The 26,810-nt window shown below is 34.9% G+C and overlaps 2 protein-coding genes across 2 annotated transcripts; both read right to left on the bottom strand.

Moving 5' to 3' along the window:
- Positions 1 to 1,039: 1,039 nt before the first annotated feature.
- Positions 1,040 to 16,209, bottom strand: lrrc40 (leucine rich repeat containing 40). The gene is made up of 15 exons (XM_065240387.2): positions 15,966 to 16,209; positions 15,385 to 15,566; positions 13,318 to 13,391; positions 13,114 to 13,243; positions 12,747 to 12,870; positions 8,375 to 8,517; positions 8,122 to 8,294; positions 7,862 to 7,952; positions 7,691 to 7,736; positions 7,470 to 7,578; positions 7,078 to 7,185; positions 6,882 to 6,992; positions 2,730 to 2,807; positions 1,597 to 1,782; positions 1,040 to 1,428 (listed from the first exon to the last, which is right to left on the bottom strand). The coding sequence occupies exons 1-15, from the start codon at positions 16,108 to 16,110 to the stop codon at positions 1,323 to 1,325; spliced, it is 1,806 nt and encodes a 601-aa protein (XP_065096459.1). The 5' UTR covers positions 16,111 to 16,209; the 3' UTR covers positions 1,040 to 1,322.
- A 1,442-nt stretch (positions 16,210 to 17,651) lies between these two features.
- Positions 17,652 to 26,579, bottom strand: meltf (melanotransferrin). Its single transcript, XM_065264775.2, has 16 exons — positions 25,929 to 26,579; positions 25,625 to 25,779; positions 24,579 to 24,678; positions 23,463 to 23,648; positions 23,219 to 23,369; positions 22,218 to 22,285; positions 21,897 to 22,081; positions 21,636 to 21,801; positions 21,411 to 21,562; positions 20,954 to 21,050; positions 20,229 to 20,423; positions 19,982 to 20,135; positions 19,827 to 19,894; positions 19,537 to 19,724; positions 19,240 to 19,432; positions 17,652 to 18,955 (listed from the first exon to the last, which is right to left on the bottom strand). The coding sequence occupies exons 1-16, from the start codon at positions 25,975 to 25,977 to the stop codon at positions 18,888 to 18,890; spliced, it is 2,175 nt and encodes a 724-aa protein (XP_065120847.2). The 5' UTR covers positions 25,978 to 26,579; the 3' UTR covers positions 17,652 to 18,887.
- Between the last annotated feature and the right edge of the window lie 231 nt (positions 26,580 to 26,810).

Genomic DNA, 26,810 nt, shown 5'->3' on the forward strand with positions numbered 1-26,810 from the left:
ACTACGTTTAGCCCATGAGAAAGATTGTTGAATATTAAAGATTATTATGGATGATGCAAATAATTGTTCAAATACTATTGTGAAAGAAAATTTGATAATGATTATTTTTACTACGTGTTTTCAGATAATGGTTTCTAATATATTGATATAATTAGCTATGCTCAAATTATTAAATTTTATAAATACAAAACAATGTACGAAAAGAGAGCTAGTGTGTATGGAAAGGAAATACTGGAAACAAATATGTACAATTCTTTCTAAAGTAATTGTGAATTTGTGTCATAAACATATATATGTATATGAATATACAAATGGTCATTTTTTTTGTATGTGTTTAAAGACCTATGGAATATAAAAGGTAATATATGGTACTATTCAGTCTAATTGCAGTATTGATGTAAATAACTATGAATGGAGACATTTAAATTATTCCAATAGATTGTGAATGTACTTAAAGCTTTCTGCAGTATTAAGACTTACTGAACTTGAATGCCGTTTTCATTTTTGTGCAAAAAGTTGAATTATATCTAGAAGAAACTATTCAATTTAGTTAACAGGAATTAGTGACAATTTATCATATAATTTATTTGCACATGCAAGTTTCCTCCTTCCGATTTTTTTCTGTATTACTGCAAATATGTAATTGACTTATAATTCTGTGTCTAGAATGCATTTTGCAGATGCTATATGTACATATTTCAAATAAACTTTAGTTAAAAAATTTTAAATAACTAAAACATGCATAAAAAGGAGAAGAAAGTCCAATGCTGTTCCGCGAATATTGGAGCCATTTTCGGCTTTGGAGTACAGAATTTTTCGGTATCTAAGAGTTGTTTTGAATAATGTATCAAAGTCTTTATTGTACAAATAATAAAAATGTCACTATTGTTAAGACTGGTCGTTCTTTTACCGTTTATACAGTACATAAATGCTCCTAATGTGCAAGCAAAAATATTTTATTATTTATAGTGCCTTTTAACTGGGAAATATTAAATATTTCGCCGGCAAGAACTTTAGACTTGAACACAAACAAGTTCTTTATTTATTTATTTGGTTGGTATGTCAGTTTCAGTACAAACACGCAGATGGTTTATCTGTAAAAGATTTCATTAGAAAATTCTTTTATCTTATTCAAATGTTAAGACAAGAGTGGCAGGAGATGACTGTAAACGTAAATTGTTTTGGTCAGTGTTTGAAATGTAAATCATACAATTTCTACTGAGATGTAGCACACAAGAAGTATTTGATTTGGTAGTAATTGTTATGGCACAAGAATTGATTGTTGTGCAATGGTGATGATTGAATTTACATTGAAGAGAAGATTACGCTGGAATTCGACTTCTGAGATACTCAAGTACAGCATCCGTTCCTTTACTTAAGACCGCAGCTCTTGGATTACGGAAAGGATTCCCATCAAGCATTAGAGCTCTGAAGACATGGACAAAACATTTAAACTCAATGACTGATCTTGCAGATCACATAACAAACAACAAGCACTAGTACAACTTCACATATTCAATGCTCCAGTACCTTCTGAAAGTAAATAGCAATAATCCTTATAGTTTATTAGTATAGCAAAGAAAACATCATCCTTACCTCAGACTGATACAGTTGCCAAGTTCTGGTGGCACTTGCATAATGTCATTGTTGGACAAATCTAGGGTGGACAGCCTATTTAGGATCTTCAGTCGAACAGGATCGATACCTCCAACTTGATTGTTACACATTAAAATGGTCTCGAGAGATGAGATGTGGTACAACACCTCTGGGAAAGACTTGAACCTTAGGATAAATGTATATAAAGATTCAGTCCACACCAAACACCACAACTTTCCACGTATTATCAAAAAGTTAACAAATCATTAAATATACACTACTATGCAGACGTCCTAGGCCACTATGCCAGAATAAGATTACCGGAAGTTGTTTTTGCAATTGTATAGTGATCATATATATATAATTATTTATCAGTCTCTTTAATAGAATACAACCGGAAAATACAGTGTACATAGTAAACACTATATAAAAATGTAAACGGTTGTGTCAAGCTTTTAGGGTAAACTCCCCTTACACCAAACTCTGTCCTGGAGGGCCGGTGTCCTGCTTAGTTTAGCTGAAACCCACCTGCCTGAAGTTTAATCTGCCTAGGATGACCTTGATTAGTTGGATCAGGTATGTTTGATTAGGGTTGGAGCAAAACTCTGCAGAGACACCGTCTAACCTAAATAAAATTAATTCCTAATTTCAAATTTTATAGAAATTATTCTTTGTAATTCAGTCTCCTCAAAAACGCTCAAGAAGTGTTTCGTGCCAAGAGAGGTCACACTAAACAGACGATGCCTAAAGACGACATTTAGTCCTGAAAACTTTTGTGTACATATTTCCTGTATTTTCTGTTTGTATCTTAATAAAACAGATTGAAAAATAAATATGGATGGACATTAAAACTTCTAAAACATCAGGTCTGATGGTGGTGGCCTAAGACTTTTGCACAGTACTGTATTTCCTCCAACTATACTAGTCAACATTTGAAGTGGATCAAAAATGTTTGTCAAAGTTGTCCTACGACAAGAATGGGTATTAGGTATTGGTTTTATGTAAACTTTTATTAAACGTTTTGATCCACTTCAAATGTTGACTAGTGTATTTATTAAAATTCAATAAACTATCTCTCTGTTAAAACAATTCTACAGTATAAGTGGGATGAAAACGGTTTTGGTAGAACTTACTTATTAAAAGATAAAATAATACTGCGCAGTTTAGTTAGTGCTTCCAGCTCCATGGGCAATGAGATCAGTAGATTGTTCCTGAAGAAAAAAAATGTTATTTCAGTACATCTTAGTTGATTGTAATGTCATGTTTGAGTGTCCTTAGAAGTAAGGGATCTTTTTCAAAGTCATTATTGTTGTTAGGGCTGTCACGATTATGAAATTTGGCTGACGGTTAATTGTCTAAAACATTAGAGACGATTATGACAATTAATAAAGCCTGTTTAGGGCTTTGACATTCAATTCTCATAAATGTTTTTGTTTGTTCATGAAACAAATTCCACACATTGTTGTGATTATTTAAATTAAATATTTTGCAAGGTTAACAACACACATTTAAAAGTAATTATTTAATGAATATCTTTCAAAAACTGATATTTGTTCATGAGAAATAAACAAAATAAAGTGTCTAATGTAAAAAAAACCTGAAATAAAAAATGCAATCGAAGTAAACTGACAATACCAAAACAGGCCTTAAAGGATTAGTCAATTTTCTTAAAAGAAAAGACTTTAATAGAGCCCAACATTTAATACTTAACTCAACACTTAACAGTTTTTTAAAACGGAGTTTCAAAGGACTCTAAACGATCCAAAATGAGGCATAAAGGATCTTATCTAGCGAAACGATTGTCATTTTTGACAAGAAAAATATGCACTTTAAAAGCACAACTTCTTGTCTATTTCCGGTCCTGTGATGCGCCAGCGTGACCCCACACAATACGTCATGACGTCAAGAGGTCACGGATGACGTATGCGAAACTCCGCCCCAGTGTTTACAAGTGTTGAGTTAGAGGAGCGTTCCGACGTTGTTGTATGTGGAATGATACTAATTAATGTCTTGTGTCAGTTTATTGTTTACAATGGTCCGCAAATGTGCGTTTCATATATGTAACACGTGACCTCTCTCTGTCACTACACATTTACGTTAGGTCACACAGTAAAGGACCTAGACAAAAAGTTGTGTTTAAAAAGTGCATATTTTTTATTTTTCTTGTCAAAAATGACAATCATTTTGCTAGATAAGACCCTTATGCCTCATTTGGGATCGTTTAGAGTCCTTTCAAACTCCGTTGAAAAAAAAACGTTAAGTGTTGAGTTAAGTATCAAGTGTTGGGTTCTATTAGTCCATTAAAATGAGAAAAATCCTGCAATGTTTTCCTCAAAAAACATAATTTCTTCTCGACTGAACAAAGAAAGACATCAACATTTTGGATGACATGGTGGTGAGTAAATTATCTGGATTGTTTTTTTAAGAAAATGGACTATTCCTTTAAATAGTAGAAAATCTATTCTACTATTTATTAAAGGTTATATTAGTACTGGACCACATGTCTGTAGTTTGCAAAAATCAAATCCTTAAGAATAGCATTCTTAACTTCCCTAAATTTGGAAATGTATGTTTTATCTGGCAGTTTATACTGCTTATCAAAGTTTTGCAGCATTTCTTTGAATGCTGTTTTTTCACTGTATTAAATGGCTTTGCAATGTATCATGTTGCACTGTTAGTTAAGGAGCGCCATCTGATACTGTCTTGTATATATAGGTGCTGCAGCTCCCCCTTGTGTTTTTAGAGAGATGTGCAATCATTGCGGTGATCTTAAAATCATTGCGATGACGTCAAACAATCGCAATGAGACGATTATTTAATCATTGTGACAGCCCTAATTGTTGTCTTTAAAGCCAGATTTATTAGAACACAAAATATCAGAATTCAGAAAATGCCCATTAGAAAAAAACAGAATGGATTTTTGTACCTACATATTTACCAAAAAAAAAGATGGCTGTCACTCTTTACAGTTTTATTTTTTACTTCTAGTTTAATAAATAGTTCACATGAATCTGTCTTCATTTACCTTAAATTGATTTAAGCCCATTAAAGTCAGAATGTTAGGCAAGCTCAGTCACAATTCACTACTGTATGGACAAAAAAGCAATGAAAGTAAATGGTGACTGGGATTAATACTCTGCCTTTATTTGTGCTCCATGAACAAACAAACAGGAATAAAAGTGAAAAACAAAATGTTTATTCTATTCTGCCCTACAAAGGCAAAGGACTTTTGCCTTTGTAGGGCAGTATTAGTGAGCCATCTTCATAAGCAGCCCATATGTGGTTTCTTTTTTCTTAGGAATATCAAGGTTTTTATAGCTGTTTATTTGCCAATATGGTGTTTTTAATATGCTTTAATGGTGCTTTTCCATTGCATAGTAGCCCACAGTTTGGGTCGGGTCAGATTACTTTTGGGGTCTTTTCAACTGGGTGCAGTACGCAGTACCCGATACTTTTTTTAGTACCACATTGGTTGGGGACCAAGCGACCTGAGCTGATACAAAAACTTGAAAACACTGTAGATTACTGATTGGTCTGAGAGAACATCACTACCAGCTAGGGCTGTGACGATACATTGCGTTCCCCATTAAAAAGACCTGCCTGAAATCGATTCTGAATTGCAAGGCTCCGATTCTGCGTTTCATGCACAGCTTGTGCGTGTACTACGGCTCTGTGATCAGTAGGAAGCCCTTATCAATCTAAAATGACTATGAGTTTGAGTCGTTTATAACGTGAATTGAAAAAAGCAACACTGGTCAAAACACAATCATTCAAAATATTCTTTATTATCATAAAATACCTGAAACAATCTGAAGAACAGCAATATAAATATGCTTTTAGACATTTCCTGGAATAGCGTTTGTGATGATACTTCTGTGGCACAAATGGAGTTTCTAAACGAGAGTGCACTCTGGCTTTTGGATGTGGCGGCATTTAACCGTAATTCATTCATTGAGAAAACGCGCATTTGCACGATTAATCTGCACAGCCCTACTACCAGCGTCATCACTATAATGTAAAAGATTAGCTTTACCTTTGTGCTAGCCTGCGCTGTCTCAAGTAAACCTGTTGTCATCTGTGCTTTGCTGTACGTTCCCAAACTCCCTTTTAGCGCTAAAAAACATCCACAGCAATAAACGTGATGTGCAAACATCTATTTGTGTTGGTCAATTTAAATTTTGTGACGGACTGAGAAATAAATGACAGTATGGGAATGTATAGCATTCCAACAATGCTCTCACTTGTATGATGTCACAGCAGTAGGCAGCGCAAATATAACGACACGCCTATAATCCCTCCCACTTTGAAGTGACACTAAACTCGATGGAAAAGCTAACCAAGCCAAAGTAAGCTGACCCGACCTAAACCATGGGGTATTATGCAATGGAAAAGCACCATAAGACAAACCATGTGCAAATTCATCATTCAACACCATTGCTGATTATTTTGTCCATAATACAATATTTGAGTTTTTAAAAGACATCTCATTTCTCCGGTTTGAAATCGCCTTGTCTAATTAATCACATTTGAACTCACAAGCAGAGTGTAAAGTCTTACCTGCTAAAATCAGTGCTAAACGCAGTTATATTAGTGCTGCTAACGCTCCGTTTATGTACGCATTGTGAAACCGGACTTGGCAGTTATGTTTCTGAAATAGGGATGCATAACAATTAATCACGATTAATCTATAGCAAAATAAAAGTTTTTGATTACATCAAATATGTGTGTGAACTGTGTGTAATAATTATGTATAAATAAATATGCACACATGCATGTATAATTTTAAGAAAAATATATATTTATGTATTAAGTATTTATATATAATATAAATTATACATAAATATACAAATGTATATACACATGTAAACATTTATTAAATACATACATGCATGTGTGTGCATTTATCTATACAAAGTTATTATACACAGTTCACACACATATATGATGTAAACAAAAACTTTTATTCTGCTATAGATTAATCGCGATTAATCGTTATGCATCCCTATTCTGATACCTCTAAAATAAGCATATATTTACGTTTTTGAAAGGATGGAGGTGGAGAACTAATTTGCATTTTCACATCTATGATCTAAGCTGTGCGGTTGAGTAGTGGCGGAGACTAATTTGCATATTCATAGATCTGCGTATACTAAATGAGAGGGTATTACATTCAAGCTGTTAGCATGTAGAAATTACTGTCACACGAAAAACATTTTTATATGCTATTTTATGATGCTCAAAGATGAGTTTTAAGTGATAAAATGATCAGCTATATGGGGACTTACCTGAGATCTATATGTACCAGCAGCTGCAGTTTTGAAAATTCCACTGGAATAGTTGTTAGCTTGTTAAACCCAAGGTTAATGTCAGCAAGAGTGTCCTTTAACTCTGTTATTCTAAAAATTAGAGAATCGTTTAACAAACCACCAAAAAAAGTGGAGTATAATATTGTATCTCTGCTATAAGGTGGAATTGGTGTACCTTTGTGGAACTGAGGTTAGCTGATTTTTGCTGAAATTCACATTGGTCACAGCACTGTCACCGACTGCATTAAACACCTCATCGGGAATTGATGCCTCATGTTTTTCACTAAGAAAAATACGTAAGAAATTAAATTATTAAAGAAATTAAAGGATTTTTTTAGGGTTGACATTTTAACACAATCATTTAGTTACTATAACTTTATACTGCAATGCCAAAATGTGTAAATAAAAAACAATTAAGATATGGATACTGACAAGCATAATCTGCTTCTTCTCAGCAAAACATAACACACATTACATAAATAGTGAACAACTCAATTCATAAACAGTCAATAACTAAACTGTTTTTTTTAAGTATTTTCAATATTTTTTGTCTGTTTTTGTGTGTACCTGTAATCCAGTGTTTTCAGTGTTTTGATGGCATGTACATTGATCTTAGCCTGGCTTGGTAGAGTCATTGCTGTTTTTGGCTCTTCTTTGAAGTCCCCATCAGGTTGCTCTATATTTTAAAATTGAAGAACCCCAAAATGAAAATTACAGAAGATCCTATAATGAAAAAGATGTGCCATACTGGACAACTGAACTCTACAAACAAATAAATATTGATGCACCTTGTACTCGACTCCTTAGATATTTTAGTAGTTCACCAGTGCCTTTCTGTAAAAAAGACAAAATTCTTACATGTAATTTAAGACCTTTTATTTCTGACCTTTCCAGTGCTGACATCACAAAGACCAACTAAGATAAAGTGTTTTTTCTGCTTTGAAACATTGAGCACTTACAGTCAGAAGGTCTCTGCGGATGGCCCTCAGTGGATTGCCCTCCAAAGACAATGACTTAAGCTTGGGTAATGTGCCAAGTCCACTAGGCAGGCTGTTTCACACAAGAAAGAGAAACACTTACAGATTTCTATCCACTTGTTTGAAGAGCTCAGATGCAAAACCCAAGTACGTCTGACATGTTTTCTTGTAGACTTCTAATGGATTGTGCAAACCAAGCGCTTTTTCTGAATGTCAGATAACAAAAATCATATGAACAGCACCTGCTGACATCATTGTTAGTAAGATCCAGCCGCTCCAGGCCTTCCAGTAGAGTTATTTCTTCAGGTAGTCTCTTCACCTTGTTATCTCTGAGCTCCAAGAAACTTAAAGCACTCAAGTGCTTCAAATGGTCCGGCTCCAGTACCTCAATCTGGTTGTTCCCACAATGCAGTTCCTTAAAATATCAATTGCACCGCGTTAGCTTTATTTAATCAAGAAATTGATCATTCTACCACATCAGTCATCTTTGATCACCTTGAGGGTTTTACAGCAAGGCAGTTCTGGAAGAAGGCGTAACTTGTTGTGTCTCAGGTACAGCTGTTCGAGAGACTCCATCTGAGCCAGAACGGGAGGGACGCTTTCCAGCTGATTTCGGGAGCAGTCCAACATTCTTATGTCTGTAAGGGTTAACAAATTAAAGGTACAATTAGTAAGATATTTGTAGTAAAATATCCAAAAACCACTAGTTCGGTGTTATATATTTTGTCCAGCTGATTACTAACAATATAATGTTTTCAACTACTTGTAAATTATGAGAAAATTGCTGCCCTAAACAGTGACAAGGGGCAGTGCAGTCGCCTGTTAATGACGTTAATATCTACGTGACCCTTTGTTACCGCTTTTACTGACGTAAAAACCACATGACAACAGTGTCGTGGACAAAAGCGTAAGTAATAGCGTCTGTCGGGCCACTTGCTTTTTTATGATAAGTTTGTTCATCTGAACACTTAATTCTGTGCTGTGTTAACAAACCATCGTATTGGACTAATACTGTAACATCCATGACTAACAATTGCGTTTTGAACATTACATGAAACCTTACATAATGAAAAAAAAACTATGTCATCAAACACAACATTTATAAAACTTGATTACTTTACATCATGTGTAACATGATTTCTCGTTCCCGTCTGATTGATGGGCATCAGCGTTTGAGTTAAAGACAACAAATCCCATCAGTCCACGCTGCTTCAGAGCATCATTAATCTACGTCATTGTTATTGATTTGATCTGGCGCAGATTATACAAATTGCATCTTTAATGTAGAGTTAAACAAACGTCTCTTTAGAATGCACAATTTCAATTGGTCAATCGTGCCATTCCTTTGACATTCCTTAAAAGCCTAATGGTTAGAGAGTTGGGGCTTGTAACTCAAACATTGCTGGTTCGATACTCAAAGCCTGCACGAAATAACTGAGGTGCCCAAACAGCTCCCTGGCCATGGCAGTGATAGCGGGGTTAAATAAAAAAGGGTGAAATTTTACCAAATATCCAGAATCACATGATATTACACTGCTCATTCAGGCTTCTTTAAATTACATTGAATTACTACATCTTAATAGGGCTGGGTATCGATTCAGATGTCCCAGATCGATTCGATTTCGATTCACAAGCTATCAAATCGATTCGATTTCGATTCAATTTTCGATTCCTGTTCTCGGGTCTGTTTTTTTATTTTCGATTCAACTCAATGAATATAGATTTAATACTATATTCATAAAAAAGAACAGTGAACAGCAGTTTACAAGTGGGTAATTAATAAAAAGAAATAAAAAGCCACAACATTGTCGTCATCATCTTGCTTGCGAAATCTAAAATGCTTCCATACCTCTGACTTGATGGTGACATCTAGTGTAGAAGACTAGTAATTAGATTAACGTTAATCTTACGTTCAATGTTTGCTGAAATAAATATGAAAGAAAAAAATCGATTCCGCTCTTTGATAATCGATTTTGAATCGACCACGTTTTAAAAAACGATTAATCAAAAAATCTATTTTTTTGCCCAGCCCTACATCTTAATAATATATCTTTATCATCTACTTACTTATTATTCATAAAACAACATAAAATACTGCATTTATATTTTGCATCCAGTGACTTATGCAACCAAGAAGTGATGTGTGACTAGAGCTAGGCCTGTCGCGATAAACGATAAATCGATTAATCGCACGGTAAATAAAATGAGCTCGATCATTTTTTTAGGCCGCGATAATTCACATTTGCATGCTTGTTTGTTTTCCTTGTCTCTCTCTCTCTACCAAAGAGACTGGATGACCGCTCCGTGCAACGAGTGACAAGGAGTGAACCCTCGTCAGTCATTTGTCAGTCGCATGATCTGTGTGGGGAGGGGGGACTCCTGGCGTAGCCTATCACAGTAGGAGTACTGAGGAGGATGAGCACCGCGTGAGAAGTGTAGCAGGAGAAAACACTAGTTAAGACGAGAGTTGGAGAAAAAGATGGATTTACACTTGTCATTAACATGCGTTTTTATCGATCGGATCACAATGTTTTACGTCTTTTCTGACTTTTCTGACACAAGGTGAACAGTGCTATATTTAGCCTTTCATTGATAAACTAAAAGCGGGTGATCTCCGCAGTTTCATTTTGCAAGCGTGTGAAAGTTGCGCGATCTTATTTCATCAATTGCGCTGAAAATTCAGAGAAAGCTCTAACATATACATGTAGAAAATACTGTGCAGCATGTTTACTTGCTAAACAAGCAGTGGATATAATATTAGTTTGCGTCCATATAAACTCATAATTACTCCCGCTGGCGTTCAAATGACAGCGGAGAGACTCGCCCACCGTCTCGACAGACCACCCCTCACAGTATTCAGGACAGATGCGGTCGAAAGTGGACAAAAGAGACGGATTTAAATACCAGGTGTAAATGTGATATGTCTCTCTCGTCCACTTGTGATCTGATCAAAAACACATCTTAATACCAAGTGTAAACAGCCAAGTTTCAAAACCAAACGCTACAGCTGCAGTGTGGGAGTACTTTGGATTTAAACCTAATGACCGAGGTGAACCACTAAACCTGACCGAGCCGTTATGTCGCATTTGTGGTAAAAACGTAGCACTTAAAAGTGGCAACACGACAAACATGCATATGCACCTAAAACGCAATCATCCTGTTATTTTGTTCATTTCTTGTGGTTATTTAAAATGTCTTCCAGTTCCAGTATTACTTATTGTTTAGAAATAAAAGTTTCTAGATCTTTGAAAAGGTGTATCTGCATTATTATAATGGTCCCGGAGCATCAATGTTATCGCCTATCGCGATAAATTCTGAGGCAATTTATCGCCTAGCAAAATTTGTTATCGTGACAGGCCTAACTAGAGCCCAACCGATAATGGATTTTGAAGGCCAATACCGATACAAATGTTTGTTGGTTTTAAATTCGGATATTCCGATATATCGGCCGATATTTTTTCCCAGAAACGCATAACAAAACATTAACAGTTTTACCTAACATTAGTTATTTGTAGTTATTTATGAGTTTTAACTAAAATAATTTGATATTTACAAGGTAATTCCGCTTCACTCTCGGCTTATTTAACAGCAGTTGTAGCAGGTTGTAGAGGGCCCTCTGGTGGACAAACTATACAACGGAAACACTCATGACATGGTTGAAGGCTGTTTCGTCCGTTTTTTTTTTTTAATATTCATTTATCGCCATTATGAATGCCGATACTGATAGTTTGGAAAATGCCTAATATCGCCCGATAATATCGGTCTGCCGATATATCGTCAGGCACTATGTGTGACGCAAGACTTTTCACACAGACTTATATTTTGAGGTAATAACCAGGGCCGGGTTTCCCAAAAGCATCGTAAGGCTAAGAAGATTGTAAAAACGATTGTACGAATCATCTTAGAATTACGGACCGTTTCCCAAAAGCTTCGTAGCTTAAGCAGCACTTGAAAATCATCGTAGATCTACTAGTGCTCTGGAGTAATCGTTCATTCATAAGTGCATCGTAAGACAGCAGTGTTACAAGGTCACCTGCAGGACAACGAGCAAATTGCACTCCTGCAATAACGATAATGTAATGTTTTAAATGTAGGCTATATTTATTTTGGGGGGGTTTTCTTTGTTTATTTGTTTAAATTACTTTAATATAATACATTTAAAATTCAAACGAGAACTATAATTTAATTGACTAAACATAAATTAATAAAGAAGGAAAACATATTTGGTACAATTTTGGTAAAAGTTGGTACTAGCAAACTGATAAATGGTTCCTACCAATTGCTGCTATAATTCATCTAGGCTACAGTAAAAAATTTTTTTGAAGGGTATGGCATCTGATTAAAGAAACCAAATAAATATATACGGTACAATGCAATAATCCCTATAATAAATATAACATATTACAAATAATAATTCTAATCTAAACTATAAGATAAAATGCAGAAGGCATTTTGCAGTGGGACGAGTCCTAACTAAATACGGAAAAGAATATTTCACTATGAACAATTTTAAAACATTAAAAGGTCATTGAACACTAATAAAAAAATATTATAATAAATATTAGTGCACATCGGCTAAAGATCATTAGCATAAACAAGCTTCTGCTACAAATTCGAGTCATTCTATTGGTGACATTTTAGCACTTGACAAACGGATAGCGACTCATAAGTAGCACTTAAAACCCAGCTGCAAGCGATCGTTTCACGTGCATCTTTGGGAAACGCACGTAAATGAACAACGAATGTTCGTTAAGTAGCTCGTAGAAAGCGCTCTTAAGTGCTAAGTTTAATCGTTATCGGGAAACCCAGCCCAGCTGACTGGACATGATCATGTACCTGACATCTAACCAGTTTAAGACAGACTTACTTTTCATTTGACTGATTGCAGGAGGGAGACTTTTCAGCCTATTGCAGGACAAATTCAGTTTGACAAGATTGGTCAGTTTTGAAAGGCTTTCCGGAATATCCGTTAATTGATTGTTGGAGACATCCTATCAGGTGGAAAAATACATTAAAGTTCACATATTTCACTCAATGTTCTTCAAAGCAATATCACAGATTTCACAAATATAACTAATTTAACTATAGTTTACAACTAATCGGACACCTGTGGATTATTTCATGAAGATATGAATCTAATTTGTTAGATATTACTAGCTAAAAATATGAAAAGAAGCATTATTTGTAAACCGTTTTGTTTGGCTGTTCAGGACCAAAAGATCACAATCACTTACAAAGTCATCTAAATGAATCAGCTGCCCTAAATCCTGTGGAAGCCGTTCCATCTGGTTCTGCTGCAGATGGAGACATCGTAGATTCGTAAGTCTCCAGAGACCGGCGGGCAAATCTGTCAGTTTATTATGACTGTAGAGAGGACACAGACATAAGGAACTGTGTGCTTTGTACTATTGTACAGTATAGTGGAGCCAAAAGAATACCTCAGTATGAGCTTCTGCAGTTGCTCTAGTTCTCCAATGGATTCTGGTAGTGAGCTTAGTTGATTGTCATGTATCTGGAAAAAGGCAGGGAAAAACTAAATACATTTTTTGTCTTTTAATACTTCTAAAATCTCTTTTTCTATGACAGCCTGAGTGTATGCTATCATTAAAGCAAAAGTAGGACATTAAACATTTTTTTAAATTCATGCTAAGTTTCGTTAAACATAATTTAAAGTTATGATGATAATACACAACTGTAATTTGTTATGATTAAAGAGTATTAAAAATGCATTATATAAGCATTATTGGTAGTAGGTGGCAGTCTCTTGGATCCCAGTGTAAATATACAACATAATTATCTCAAAATAAAAACCTTTCTTGTATCACACTAAGGGGGTTGTGGGGTGTTGTGAGTTTTAGAGGTTGTTATCAGGGGACAACAGACCTTGGGATGCTGTAACTTACCAGTGAGAATCAGGTATTTAAAGGGACACTTTTTTTGAAAATAGGCATATTATTTTCAAAATAAATTAGCAGATTACTTGCATACATTCTCTTTTTTGAGGACCAAGTCTAAAAATTCTGGTTTTATTTTATTTTGAAAGAATATTTGGGGGATAATTGCAAAAATGTCAAAGTGGTGTAACCGCTGTGTGTCAATTGGTGTAACTAGTATTTTTAAAATGAAAATATAAATATATTCATAAAAGGTTGAATAAAATATAATCATTATGATAGTCAAATATGATTTTTTTACATACATTTTTACATCATTTGTCAAAGATTATTTAGATCTGTTTTCAGCATATGTCAGGACAAATATTACAAAAAAGCATTAAAGGGATAGTTCGGCCAAAAATGATATTAAACCCATGATTTACTCACCCCCAAGCTGTCCGAGTTGCATATGTCCATCGTTTTTTAGACAAACACACCGCCATCTTAGACTCCTCTGTATTCAGGAGAGAGTATTAGCGTAGTGTACGCACTTTTCTTAGTAACGTATGACAAATTTGGAGGGCGGGGGCACAGAGCATCAGCAGAGTAGCCTCTGTAGGCTGCGTAAGCTCTCATCCTGAATGCGGACGTGACTAAGATGGCGGCGCTACCGGAAGGTAGTTATTTACGTTAATAAAGTTTTAAATATGGATATTTCTACAACAACACCGCGCGGATTACCCTCAGAAGACCTTTGTTTATCATCCTCCTGAAGCTGTTTGGATTTATTTTGTGAACGATGGACGCACTTTTTTTGGACTTGAAGGTTGTGGACCCCGTAACATTACATTTAATCAACTGAAAGATCTAAAACATTTTCTAAAATATCCGAAAATGTGTTTGTCTGAAAAACAATATGCAACTCGGACAGCTTGGGGGTGAGTAAATCATGGGTTTAATATCATTTTTGGCCGAACTATCCCTTTAACATTTTCCATTTAACATTTTCAGGTCCATTCAGTCTTAACTTTCATAAAAATGGTGCAAATGTTATTGTTTGAATTTCTCATCTTGCCAAACCGTTTTTGTCACTGACTTACTACAAAAGAGTCAAATCTTTAACGGGAAAAACATCAAAAGTCTTTGGTCATTTTTGAGCGCGATGCTAATGGTCTAATCAGGTTCAATGGATTATGCTACGATATGCTAAAAGTGGTACCCAGGCCCGGATCGGCTGAATGGATTTCAAAAACTGTAAAAATCTATTGTTTCCCTCTAAGGTAGTTGGAAAATGCGCCTATTTTTTTAAGTGGAGTGTCCCTTTAAAATATTTATAATATTAATATTTATTATTATAATAATGTCATGTAATGTAATCTAATCTAATCTAGTAAGGGAAACTAAATAGTAGTTTATTAAAAAAATAGTTACATTGATTGTATTGTTTCTATTAACAAGACTTAATAAGAAGTATACTGTTTCCATAGTCTTACTGTAAATACAACACCAAGCTGGTAAATAAGAACTCTGTTTTTATTTTAAGGTACAAAACAGAATATGCTGTCAATCAATGTCCACTTTAAATTTAATAATAACATTTTAAACAAAATGAGAGGTGTGGAGACCTACATCCAGGACAACCAGTGCAGAGAGCAGTTTGACGTCATCAGAGAGGCTTTGAAGTTTGTTGGAGGACAACAGAAGTTTGGTTAAATCTGTCTGCTCCCACCAGCGATCTGCGGCTCCAAAAGACAAGTTCTGCTGGGCTTCTTCAGGTGTGTCTAAGTTCAACCTCCACACACTCTTAGGAACTAAAGCCAATAACATTCAAATTAGCGGTGTTCGAATCCATGCGTCGCTGCGCAGATCGATCGGCGTATGACGTCAACCTACGTGGAACTTAAACCGTATAACTCAAAACCAAAAAGATGCCAACCATGACTTTCACCTTGGTAACCACCACGGATCCCATCAAAACAATACAGTCACTAAGTTACTTATTATGTGTGTAACGTTAAACGAATAATTTGTTAATATGGGTCTTTAACACACTAACAGAGGCTTTAAAAATCCTTATCAGCTGGTTTAATTTTTTTCATAATAAAACGTTATTTAAAAGATGTTCTGCAGCGGAAACCATGGTTACCGTGGTGATATTTTGTCTGATTAAGGCATAAACAGAAAGTGTTATATAAATTACATTAACTTACCTTCAGTGAGACCGCGCCCGGATAAATTGAGCTGTCCACTCTTTCTAGCAGATTTTAATAATCCATATGGGACAGGACAGTCTTCCTTCTCCTGTCTAAATCCTGCTCGAGAGTCCACATGTGCTCCTCTTTTAAAACGAGACATTAAAGCGCTTTGAAATACCTGCAAACTTGAAAACAGCGGTGGTGTTGTGAAGTACACCAACAGCAGTTACTCAAAATGGCCTCCTACGTTTAAAATAAAAGTCTCAAATTGAACGTAAGATCTTTTTCTTTCAATTAGATAAATCAAAGATAAAAATAAATAATTTAATAAATTATTTCGCTTAAAATTTTATTTTAACAGATTTTTTCAATTTGTTAAACATAAATAAATCAATAAAATTCACATATACTAGTCAACATTTGAAGTGGACCAAACCCTTTAATAAAAGTTGTCTTATAATTTTGAACAATACCCTTTCTTGTCTTAGGACAACTTTGATAAACTTTTTTGATCCACTTTAAATGTTGAATAGTGTAGTTAGGCTACAATAAATTAAAATTTAAACTAAATTAAACATTCTTACAGGCAATATTGTATAATTTATCTTTTTGCGAAAAAACAATGTTATTTTAATTAATTACAATACTTTTCAGTAATTTCCTTTGCTCACACTAGGTTTTAATGATAAACAGTACAGTATATACAGTTTAGGCTACACCTTGAGCCTTTAAGAAGGACCCCTTTTAATAATTCACCCAAAATTGAAAACCCTGTCATCATTTACTTACCCTTATGTTATTCCTATCTGTATGCGTTTTATTGTGATTGCAAATTTGTATTGTACCTTCTTAAAGGGTGTTTATTTGTTGCAGTTGTTTTATTAATAATAATAATAATAATAATAATAATATGTAATTTAAAATAATAATAATCTAATGACAATGCCAATTCACTAGAAGTGAAGTTGTGCTTTACATTAAGGACCATTTTTACTTTATTGTGTTATGACAAATGTGTGCATTTCATTTTTTGTTTAATAAATCAAATAAAAAAATTGGGTGAACTATGCCTTTAAGGGTCCATGGTGGTACTGGGTCTCCTCCAAATATTATTTGAATTTAAAATAATAAAAAAATTTAGGCATGCATTAAAAGTGCATTAATGGGCTAATAATAAACATTAAAACTTATTTAAGATGAAGAGCACACATTAAAATCTATTAAGCAAACTGTGTACTGTATTCCAAAAATAACTTTATTTGTAACCATCAAAATATGTAAATCCAGTCATATCAAAATGCTTAATCTCATACTTTAATGTACTGGGGGTCCTTGCTCCTCCTCTATCTATTAAGGGGTTCTTGGTCAGAAAAAGTTAAATTCCTCTGGTCTAAACCATAGTAAAATGATCTGCAGATGGTGCTAATCTGAAAGATACAGTTAATTATTTAAAAAAGTAACCATTGCAAACCCCTATGTGTTTAATTCATTATAAAAAGGCACCTATGAAAACATCCTTACTTTCTCAGTATTTGGACCTCAAAAAGTAAATCTAGTTGAGAATAAACAGTCATAAAATATTTGATTTGTTGATATTAATTTGGTCTAACAAGAAATCCTATATATACATTATTATACTGTAAGTCATATGATTTAGAATTTGCCAAAGCAGCAATGAAAGACAACCAACATTTTTTAATGCATGTTTATTGTTTATTTAGGAAGAGTAAAAAGCTCATGTAAGATAATATTTGAGCAGACGCACTGGCCTGGCAACTAAATATTAGTTATAACTGGATCACTTAATTGAAAAAATCCAACAAAGCAAGCATTAATGTATGACATTAATGTGTCAGCACATATACACTGATATGGTATCTGAACAACATATAAAAATAAATCTATTTTAGGAACACTTAAAATTAACAAGGGAAGTAGTGAAATGCCAATCAAAGAGATATGCAAGTCAAAATGTTATTAAACAGACATCTAAATTTCAGACTGCAGTAAGAACAAAGCAGGCCAAAGGAACCCACTGAGAAATCAAGCAAAAATCTTTAAATCATTTTTTTTTCATTAAGGTCAGTTGTTAAGCCTCATTTGCTTGTAGATATTGAAAGTATTACTACAGTTTGAGGTTGTTGGGATTGTACATTTGCATTGCAATAATTTTAACAGAATGAAGAAACAAGGGTTTGTAACTTAAGATGTATTCCCAACTTTTGAAAGCAATTCTCTGCTCAGTGTATCATATCCAAGGTCGATGATCTATCAAATTACTAAAAAGTTACTTTGAATTTAAAAGCATTAAAAACATTTGAATACATAATAAAAGCGAAATTGCTTATATTGAACATTCAACTAATTTCCATATGCTTTCAGCTTAGGAGAGAATACATGAGGAAAACAACCATTTCAATTCAATCCATTCAGTAGTACAGCTCCAGTGCATACTATTTTCAATAACGTGCATGTCTTGTTTAAATATATAATAGAGAAAAGTGCTTTGCACAGCATATTCCCTGATATGGCATGTGCACACAATAATAAAATATAGGTTTTAAACGCTGCAATAAACAGCATGCAATAAATATGTTAAAGCATATGCACTGATAAAGTATGGCTATTGCCCTCGGCAATCAAAAAGGAGAAAAAACACATATGTTTTTTTTTTTTAAATGATTAGTTCTTAGTCTACTCTCTTTTTTTTATTGTATTACCTATTTTAAATTGGACCTTTAAATTTCCCCCAGACCCAGACCCTTTCATATTTATGCACTGTGTATTATATTCAGAAGAAACAAATACTAGACAGATAAAGTGCATTATTGTTGATTTTACAGCTTGATTTTAAATTAAATCCTTAAAACATTTTGGTATGGGTATGAAGGCTGAAGTCAAAGAGAGGTGACTCCCCTGCTTTGGCTAGCAGACCTGCTACGAAGTCAACAGAGAGACCAGGGAGCTCACAATGGTCATCAACAATACCGAAGATAAGGAAAACACTGCAGAAAGAGAGAAACAAATGCACACAAAATGAAGACTAGTGACTAAAATTTGGCATTTAAATGCTCTGGTACAGAGAGTTCTGTAAAGGGTCATCGCATCATTGTTGCTATCTGAGATGATAAATTCAATTGAATGTTACATTTACACATTGGAAAAATGAGGATGCCTTGAAATTATACATCTATTTTACAAATTATTGTCTTCTTTAACATCAAAATTATCCAACTAATAAGACACTATTAAAAGTGAGGTGTTACACAAGGTTGCAAACTGATAATACCTGTTGAGGAAGCTGAACACTCCATGGCCACCGCTGCATCCAGGTAACTTTTGCCAAGCCAATCCTCATAAGTCTTCCTCTCTCCCACGCCAATCAAGGTGATGGTTGAATCCTTGAAAATCAGATCTGTTCCCTCATAATCTTTGGATTCAAACATCTTGAAGCCTGAGGCAGAATTAACTCCAAAAAAGCTCTGAAAGATCCAAACCAAAAGTCATGTAAAATGAGACAATTCCAATATCCATCTCCATATTGCACTAAAAATGCGGAAAAGTCATTTGGAGTTCTGTGTGTTACCTGGGCTTTGTCCAAAAGGCCAAAGATAACGTGATGGTTGGTACAGGGTCGTATCATTACAGCATGGGAGGGGACACGGGCCAGGTTGCACTTACTATACTGAGTCACTTCAGCACGAGAATCGTGAGAACAAAGCAGCTGAAAGTCCCGGGACTGCAGGTGTACCGCCCAAGGTTCTGTATTGTTTCCTGGAAATACCAATTCTGATATAAGAATACTACCAAAGTAATTGTTAACTACTTGCATATAATAGACATAATTTAATGGTTTAAAGCAACTAATTTTCGCACCATCTGTGTTCTGGAATACAGTGGAATGTTTAATAAAGGCCACATCACCATGATCTTCAACAAGGCACCTGGGAATATAAATGGACACCGTGATGAACTATTTACTCAAAGGAGAAGAAACAAAGTTTAAGGTACTCTTTCTAATCTCCATTTACCTAAAGGCTCCATTATAACCATCATACAGGTCTTGACCTTTCTCACACTTGTTTTTACCACTGGAGTCTCCAATGCACTGCTCGCACAAGTTGCTGGGGATACCAGGCTGGTTAGCTCCAGGTATACAGGATGACTGGAAGAATTCCCCAGCAGCTAGGACAGATTCAAACATTAAGTATAGCAGAATAACACATGCCATTTATGTCAGTGTACGACAAAAAACTTTTGTATTGCAAAAATAGGTACCTTTAGGTACTTCACATTTTTGTGGTCTGATAAGGCCTTTCTCTATAAGCAAACCCATGGGAATGTTCCAGCCTGCAGTCCTGCCATAACCTGTGTGACAAGAGCGCTTGCCCTTGAGGTCACTGAATCTCTGGATGTTACTGTTACTCTTTTTCAACACAGCAACAGAGTAATAAATACTGCCATCAGTGTCTCCTAAAACACAGGGAGAATAACACTGGCTTGTGAAAAGTCCTTGCAATGAATCATCAGTTATAAATAAAACATTGTTGGGTACTACTTACAGTACATCTCTCCTAGATTAAAATGTGTAACCCAAACAGTTATACTATGCAGCAGTGGTTCTCAAACTTTATTAGTGTGTGCCCTCCTTGGGTATGGTGCATCCCTTCACGGCCCCCCAAAGAAAATGTATGACATAAAACTTTATTTAAATAAAACATATTATATTATACAACATAGTGCTGTTGATAGTAGCCTTATTTTTTTAGGTATAATACTTACACAGAATTTATGATAAATTAATGTATTTTATTAAATGCCTTAAAAACTACCCCCCCATCCATGAGTAATGAGTAAATTTATATCTTCTGACGTGATCTGGCGTCTGGGGCTGGATCGTACATTTTTTATTTTGTCTGGTGTGGAGACCTGATCTAACAGTTTTGGCGTATTCTGCAGGATTCGAACCTGTATTTGGTACAGTATTGATATATGGCTCTAACCTGTGTAGCTTTCCCCAACAGCAGGTACCAGACCAAAACTCTTGCCTGCTGTGTAGATGTAACCTCCATCAAGAGTAATGGCATCAGCTTCCTTGTTCTACAGGAAAACATAGGATTTAGATTAATACTGAGTAAGCGAGTCTGATAGTTAAAGTCAAAGTTTACAGAAAATTACATGTCATTGCAAACCAGTGTGAATTTCCAGTGTGTCAAAATATACTGGTCACTTTGGACAGACAGAGAGGATTTTCAGTGAACAATGTCTTCCCTTTCAGCCAGTTTTTTTCACACACAAATATCATATGGCTTTAAAAATAGATTATTTCATGATACTTTCATCTTGCTTTTATGGAGCTAGACACCCCCAGCTGTCATTTTCTCTCATTATATGGAAAAAGAAATGCTTTGGTTCCACAGTTGGGGGAAAATTTGAACAAAATTGTCTTGATTTTCATACTTTAATTTTCTTTAGACAATCCTCCACAGATGTGCCAAAGACACACTTAATCTTGGGAACCAAACTTTTGCTGTTAAATGCCACGGCCATGTCTGCACATTTTTGCTGCTCTCCATAAGACAAGACACACCAGCGAAGGTCAGAAGGAACGTCTACACACAGAGAAATAAACATTATAAATACAACATTTTTTGTAGTTTAACAAAGACGCAAACATTTACATACCAGACGCTGAACAGTCCATAGCTTTAAGTACGTCATAGTATCTACGGCCCATCCACTCAATATAGTTTTCCTTTCCAGCTTCAATAAATGTTGTTGAATCATCACTGAATAACAGGTTTGACCCACCAAATGACGATGAGGAGAACAAGGAGAACCCAGACTTTTGCTAAAGAGAAAAAATACATAGGCTACATGCTTGAATCAATAAAACATGCATTTTACTATCACACAAAAGTCTCCGGTATTTAAAAATAATCATACCAGCCCTTCACGCAACATGTTGTAAACCACCGAACTACTGATGTCATTATGGACCACAATGCCTCTTGATGGAACTCTGGCCAGATTACATTTTTCATAATCCTTAACTGGACTACGAGTACCATCCTGACACAAGAGCTGATAGTCATCTGACTTAAGCCCTTGAGCCCATGATTCCCCTTTACCTGAGTCAAAACACACAAACATACAGTTCATTGTATACAACAACATACAAGAAAAATCATTGTTATTATTTAAACAGTTTCATAGAGAACATCATGATCTTGTGCCATTCACAATATATTTAGAGTGTATCTGTACCATCAGTGTTCTCGCCTACAGTAGTGTGCTTCACAAAGGCAACATCTCCTGCACCATCGACCATGCACCTACAGAACCAAAAACAACAGTTAACTGACATGCTTACAGGTGACATAGAATGATTGAACGGAGTATTTATCCTTGTTCTGTGATGTGACATGTAGACAAAAATGTTTTTGATTGGGTCTGTAATGCCTTAGAAGCTTCCTAAAAACCTCTCTCAGATAGCTCTATTAGGGTGGGGGATTTTAAACAAGTGGTTTTGCACCTATTTGGCTCCCCCTACTGGCTTAACTTGCAATCTCATTACTGGTTGGCTGACTTTGGTGCCACTCAAAAAATGTAGCCAATTATTTTAAAGTGGAGGGGCAGTTAGATGCCTGTGATGTCATACGCATCAGTTTTTCAGATTGGGCCGTTTTCTGGCTGACATTTCTAAAAGAGGAATTTCTATGAGACTGAGATGTTTAGCATGTCTAGCACTTTTTGTATGTTTGTGAATGTGGGTAGACTACCATTATTCAACAAAGACAAGGTAAAAATGTTTTTTCATTCTCTGTCCCCTTTAAATTATTTCATATATCATTGCTACAAATATACAGAATAACTTTGGGTATTGTGAAACCACTTGTTAAGTCTGACGTCATGCACCGCTTCTGGGTCCAACCTATCTCAAATGCCATAGCAAAATAACAAAAAATCACTGTAATATGCACTTATAATATTTTTTATTTCCATAACAAAATCCGAGATGACCAGACATGAACTCATGGACATGGATTTTTTTACAAATTGTTAATATATTGGTGTCGGTGACTCCATGAGCCTGGACACGGCAGTGTACACTTTGAGTTTTTTACAATTTTCACGTAAATGTGTAATATGAATAAACAGTGCTCATAAACGCCTTCTATTGAAATGAGTGGAGGCTTGTACCCTAAAAACAGTATTCCTTACGTCATAACTTAACAAGCAGATAATGTTTTTATTTGATATGATACCTGAATGCTCCATTATATGAGTAGTATTTCTCGCTGTTGCTTTCGTCACACTTAAATTTTCCTGTCCCATCTCCGGCACACTGTTCACACAAGGATGGGGGGTCGTCTTTAGCCCCCGGGACACAGCTGGCGTTAAAGAAGTCAGCAAACCCTAACAAGGCAATGTAAACCACAAGATACTTTTCCATCTGATAACAGCCAAATCAGTTTGACAGTTTAACACGGCAGCACATCTAAGGAGTACCTTGGGAAATGTCACATCCCATTGCAGACATCTTTCCACTATCAATTAAATACCCTACAGGGATGTTCCAGCCAGCTGTACGGTGCTTGCCTGTGTGACAAGAGTTCTTCCCTTTTAGGTTGTTGATGTTGATGGCCGAATTTGCCCTTTTTACCACAGCGACACCATAGTAGGTTATTCCTTTCCCTGTAGCCATTAAAAGAAGAAACATTGAGTGACTTGTGAAAATGTAGCGTTTTTTGTAAATTCAGCAAAATCTTTAAAGTAACATAAAAATATAAGTTAAATAATTTCAATTTGTTTTTATAAGTTATGTCAACTTATAACAGGTCAAAACTTAAAGGGGACATATCATATGACTTTTTCCTTGTTTAAGTGCTATAATTGGGTCCTCAGTGCTCTTCAACATAAAAAATGTGAAAAAGATCAACCCAGTAACTTAGTTTTGGTGAACCATTCTCTGTAAGCATGTGAAAAATAGGTCATTGAAATTTGGATCCCCTTGTGATGTCAAAAGGGGATAATACGGCCCCTTAATCTGCACTATCCAACCACAGCACTGCCATTTAGTGCACAACTACAAAGTGGCATTTTTAACATGTTATAATAAATTATCTATATGGTATTTTAAGCAATTCTTTTACATCTTAAAAAAGTCTTGTGAAATGTCCCTTTTAAAATAGTAGGTCGAATTGACCTGCAAAACCAGGTTGTTTTAACAGGTTTGTTTTACAGTGCACTATATTATAGCCTAATGGACATTCATTAGAGGCAATAAACAACTGATATACACTCCCGACATGACGAACTTTAATATTTTTGATAATAAATCATTAATGCTAAATCCACATGCATAATGTCTTTAATTATTTATATTGCTTTACTTCAATGTGAAATTTTGAAATGCGCTACAATGTATCAACATTTGCATTGAATTGAATATCGTTAAAATAAGGATACAGGCACTAACTGTTAATAATTAACCTAATTATGACATTGAATTATTATATCTATATGCATTTCACCAGGGTTCAGAGGTACAATTAGCATGATCTCTACAGTACAGTCAAAGTGACATATGGAATCATGCCATTAAAATAATGCAACATTACATACCATCTGCTCCAGACTCTCCGGCTGCAATTTTGAAGCTGGTTTGTTTCCCATTGTCATAGATGTCTTTAACAGTGGCTGAAAATGCATCAACTTCTTTTTTCTGTCAAAGTTGTTCACAAATGCACATTATTTAATAAGCTTTTTCGATAAAAAAATGAAAAAATGTTTGATATATTACCATGGGCTGGTATATTCTGGCGGAATAATAACCTTCATCGAAAACTAATTGCGGTTTTGCTATTGCAACACTAAAATGTGTTATTTTCAAATGCCCGGTAAAAATAAAGCCTTTAAATTATAATATGCTTTCAAAAAATAAATAATATTCTCGTAATGTATATTACTGTATATTATTGTATAATGTATATTATTAAACATCAACTCAATCACACGACTTAATGATTTACTGAGTTTTTTTTTATAAACACAGCTTATACCTACCTTGGAGACGGTATCACAAAACATTTTAGTGGTTTTGAAACCTTAACTGTTTGAAACCTTGATATACCTTGAAACCGGTATCCGGCCTATGCCTATTACACACGCATGCAAACTGTAGAATATTCAATCCCCTTCCCATAACCCATAAACAAAACCCTCACAGAAAAACTTTGTTATTTAAGATTTAAAAAAACTTGTATGCTATATAAGCTTGTTTCCCTTGGAAACCAGAACATTTGATCAACATCTGTTTTATTATATCTGCATCCAGTGGATAAGATATGATCTATCTGTTCTTTTACTTCATGCTACTTTTTTAGTCAGCCCACATGAATAAAAAAAAAAAACTTTAGTATTTGCTATATTAAAAAGTAAAATTCTTAGATTCTAAAGTATTTTTTTAAACTTTACAATATTGAAGCCTAACTATTACGGTATCAGCCTACATTCAGTGCAGTATTCATGGACTACTACAATTTACTGTTTAATAAACAGTAATTTTTTCACAAAAAAAAACACATTTTACAGAACGTTACTAGATTTTCCTTGACGTCTTTTTGTTAAATATGTCATATTAAATATACAGAATAGTGTAGCCTACTTACAGTGAGTTTTTGAGCGCACTCGGCTTTAGATGAGGCGAGGACACAGCGCAGTGTTGGCCGTATTGACGCACTGGTGAAGGCCTCCGCCATGGCTTTGCATTTGTCCTCTTCCGTGGATGAAATAGTGCACCACCTTACCGTACTCTGTCCCGACACTGCAGCAGTTGATTTATAATATAATATTAAATTTCTTTAACCAATGAATAGTTTGATTTTTTAAGTGCTAATAAAAATTTTAAATCATATTGCATGTTATTAAACTAGCCTACATAATATATGAATATCCCATTTTTAAGGCTCTTACCGTAATGCGCAGCGACAAGCAGAATACTCAGGAAAACCCAACTGCCCATCTCTAAGTCCCGCGTGCGCAGATGTGTGGCAGTTCAAGACTTCTAGGTTTATATTTGAGAGTCGAGATTTCAAAGTCCAAAATACAGCTCAGCTCGTCAACACGGACGGAAATTACTCTACGGCTTGTCATAAAAGGTTTTGAGATATCTCGAAGCACAGGAGGTTTCAAGATTTATAGACTGTAAGGTGACCAGGTTTTGCCTAGGCTTAAATTGACACGTCCAAGAGACGGGCGGAGGTCCAAGGTGCACACAGAGGGGTCTTTCATTCTTGGAAACTCCACCTTTTCCAAAAGAGAATGAAGGGAAAAATACCTGGCATGGATAGGTCGCGTCACATAAGCCAGGTATTAATAAAAAAATTAAATAATAAAAAGGAAAATACACGTTTTCAAAAGGGACTGGCAATATTACTGTACTTTAGACTTTTGTTGACTGTCAAGAGTTCAGAGATTTAATAGCGTATGTATCATGTGATAGGTTTAAAATATTTATTTGAGGAATGTTATCCTTGTGAAATGCAGAAAACTTATAAAAATGTCATGTTCCCAAAAATCTCTGCCAAAGCAGTCATCATTGTTTTACAACAGGATGCAGACATGTTTTAAGACCATCAGGTCAGCATCATGACATACAACAGTTAAACCTATAAGCGGAAATATAACTGTTCAAGTAATAAACATGTTTTGGATTTAAATAGCTTGCATTTGTGCCAGAACAATTATTTATATCTTTGTTTGATAAGGACTGTTATGCTCTGTAGTATCTTTAAAAAGTATTTAGAAAATAATTTAGTTACTTATAACAATGAAAAAAGGTACATTCAAAAACAC

The sequence above is a fragment of the Paramisgurnus dabryanus genome, chromosome 7 (genome assembly GCF_030506205.2).
Source record: "Paramisgurnus dabryanus chromosome 7, PD_genome_1.1, whole genome shotgun sequence".
NCBI lineage: Eukaryota > Metazoa > Chordata > Actinopteri > Cypriniformes > Cobitidae > Paramisgurnus > Paramisgurnus dabryanus.